We start from the raw sequence: 3,101 nt of genomic DNA, 5'->3' as shown, positions 1-3,101 counted from the left end.
TCTCCTCTGTTCTGTAAGTTGGCATCCAGATATCCATCTGGTAATGTGGCAACCACACTGAGAGTTAGGAGGGCAAGACCGATACAGAGAATCAGATACAGCAGAAAGATGAAAAGAATAAAACCTGGTCCTTGAGTGTTGTCCCTACATGCTGGATTAATGAATGATGGAGTCACTCCATGCTTTGTGGGAACTTCTTGTTATTTGATCAATAAAATTTTCTTATTATTTGAGCCATTTCAAATTGAGGTTTCTATTTCTTGTAGCTCATGAAGTAGCCACCCCATTATCCTTTAACATGCTTTCTACATCATTATGGGTTTGAAGCACCCGCCTTGGGATTTTCACCCTAACAGTCTACTGAGCCATCAGGGATCCTCAGAAAGATGTTACTACTTTGCTTTATTGGCTATGCAAAGGCTTCCTAATGTGCACATCATGACAAATCACGGTTGATATCGCAAAGACTGGGAATTTCAAAATACTTCATCATGCTTACGTGGAATCTGTACTTAGACCATAGTTTCCAAAACTATTTGTCCTACTTCTCCTTTTTTTAGGGAATAAGTACAGTGAGAATTCGCCTTAGAAGCGAGGATGGTTAGACTTTGTCTCAGACTTTGACAAGTTATCAGAAGAGATCAGTCAAGCTTGGCAAATTTGAGGGGAAATGAAAAAGAGGAAGGCCTTTGAAAAATGGATTGAGACAGTGGCTGCAATGATGGGATCAAATATAGTAGCAATCAGAGGATGGTGCAGGATGGGGTAGTATCTCATTCTGTGTAATAGGGTCACTATGGGTCAGAGCTTAGTTGATGGCACCTAACATCAATAACCTGGAGCCCTGTTGGGAAAATGGGTGATATTTTGGGCTGCTAACCAGAAGATCAGCAATTCAAAGACACTAGCTGCTTTTCAGGAGAAAGATGGGGCTCGCAATGATCGATGTACAACTCCCCCTCCCCCCAAGGGGATGAATAATACAAATGTGGGTGCAGGGAGACAGCGGACGATGTAAAGTGTGAAAATAAAAATAATTTATAAATTATCAAGCGTTCACAAGGGTGGGAGGGGGAAAAAATGGAGCTGATGCCAAGAGTTCAAGTAGAAAGAAAATGTCTTGGAAATGATGATGGCAACATACGTACAAATATGCTTGATACAATTAATGTATGGATTTTTATAAGAGCCTCACATATCATAATCTATTTTATTTTATTTTTATGATGATTTATTTTTTTAAAAGGAGTTACAACTCCAGAAACTCACACAGGCAGTTCTATCCGTGGAACCAACTCAGTGCCGTGGGTGAGAGCCAGAAGAGCGAACAACTGTGTCTTGGAAGAAGTGTCGACAGATTCTTTTCCCTTAGAAACAAGGTAGTGACACTGTACTTCAGACATGTTGTCAAGAGGGAACAGTCCCGGAGAAGGACATCATGCATGGTAAAGTAAGCGATCAGTGACAAAGAGGACCTTCCATGAGATGAATCATACGGTGCTTCAAGCTTTGGCGCAATCATAGCAGTGAACGTGAGGGTCCCATAGAACTGGGTAGAGTTCCTTCAGTTCGACATAGGTTTGCTATGAACTGGAATTGATTGGACGACATCTAAGGACACAGTAACTACTTCATGAAAGCTCATCTTTTGGATATTGTAGTCTTCCTATTTCCAAACACAATGGTTTCATAAGTATTATTTTGCTATTTTCAAGTCCTTCATCCTAATGTTATAAAATTCTATATGGACTCAACTTTAGTATCTTCACACATTTTTTGAAATCTTTACAGCTATAGCTTAGCTAAGGAGCTTTGGTACACTAATTGTAAGTGTAACAGAGAAGTAGTTGGGGCCGTTAGTATATCTTGCAAATACTTCTCTGTTCAGTTCCTTCTACCTCCTTAGTGAAAGTGATTCGCCATCTGGAATGGAACAGCCTTGTGAATAAGACTGAGACCTTATCTTTAGAGAAGAGCCCAGCGTTTTGTTGGTGAGAGGAGCATCTTCATTAACAACACCTACAGCTTGGCACGTCTGGCCTAGAATTCCATCTGTACTCTTCTACTGCTTCCACAGGAAGGCCTTCCTATGTCAATGAAAACCTTAGACACTGGGGGGCCCTGGGAGGTTGACTCTAATGCCTAACACTAATCCCAAACCAAAACTATAGCCATGGGGTCAGTTCTGGCTCATAATGACACCTTGTAGGGTATTTGAAACTGTAAATCTATATAGGAGCAGACAGCCTTATCTTTTTCCAATAAAGGGGCCCGTGGATTTAAACTGCTGAAACAATACTTACCAGACAATGCCATCAAGGTGAATAGAATATTACAATTACTATTATTATTATTTGCCTCGTATATCTGAGTTATATATGATGCTTTCACCTTATAAAAAGACTAAAACATTAAATATTTTGTAACAATTAATACTCTGAAAATCTGGACAAATATACTGTATATAATATTTAATTTTCTCTTATAACTCATTGTATATGCTAATGTGAAAAACAAGAGAAAGTGCTAAGATTAGGAAAATATGCTAAGATTAGGAACTAGCATGCCAAAATGTAATTAATGTGAATCTAGAAATATAACTTTCTTGCATGTACTCTCTCTCTGGCATATAATTTACATATTAATTTATCATTTATGCTACTTTATTATTACTAAATATATTTAGAAATATGTGGCACATTTACAAGATGATATCAATGCCTGTCTATGACCTTTTTAATAATTGCATTATACTTTACTAAATATATGTTTATTTTATATTTAAGTCCTTTCCCTCCCAAATGTCAATGGTAACCTAATGCAATGATAAACATTTGTGTGTATAGTACAGTTGAGCACTTCTTTTTGCTGCCACTTGGATGGCCAGAGAAATGACTCTAGCGTGCAATAAAGTTACTGGGGGATTTATTAGTGAGCTTTCAGAAGCAACATTGGTGTCATGAAGTGAAAGGAAGCCGGGTGAGAGAGACTGGACTTCTCTTAACCCACTGGGTCTCTGAAGTTGGGGTGGCCCTGCAGACTAGTGCTGGGTGGGAAAAAATTGAGTTGAACTTTTATTCCTTCCTTCCAACCAATCACAG

The 3,101-nt window shown here is 38.6% G+C and overlaps 1 protein-coding gene across 1 annotated transcript in view; it reads left to right on the top strand.

Annotated features, from left to right (window-relative positions):
• The window catches only part of ADAM28 (ADAM metallopeptidase domain 28), a 97,931-nt gene that overhangs the window by 87,455 nt on the left and 7,375 nt on the right, over positions 1–3,101 (top strand). The window contains exon 21 of the mRNA XM_004707700.1: positions 561–600. Coding sequence (XP_004707757.1) covers positions 561–600 — 40 coding nt within the window. The remainder of the gene's footprint in view (positions 1–560; positions 601–3,101) is intronic.

Source organism: Echinops telfairi, unplaced genomic scaffold, assembly GCF_000313985.2.
Source record: "Echinops telfairi isolate 266 unplaced genomic scaffold, ASM31398v2 ScPeMD7_9;HRSCAF=40, whole genome shotgun sequence".
Classification (NCBI taxonomy): domain Eukaryota; kingdom Metazoa; phylum Chordata; class Mammalia; order Afrosoricida; family Tenrecidae; genus Echinops; species Echinops telfairi.
This window is presented reverse-complemented; position numbering and strand designations above follow the sequence as displayed.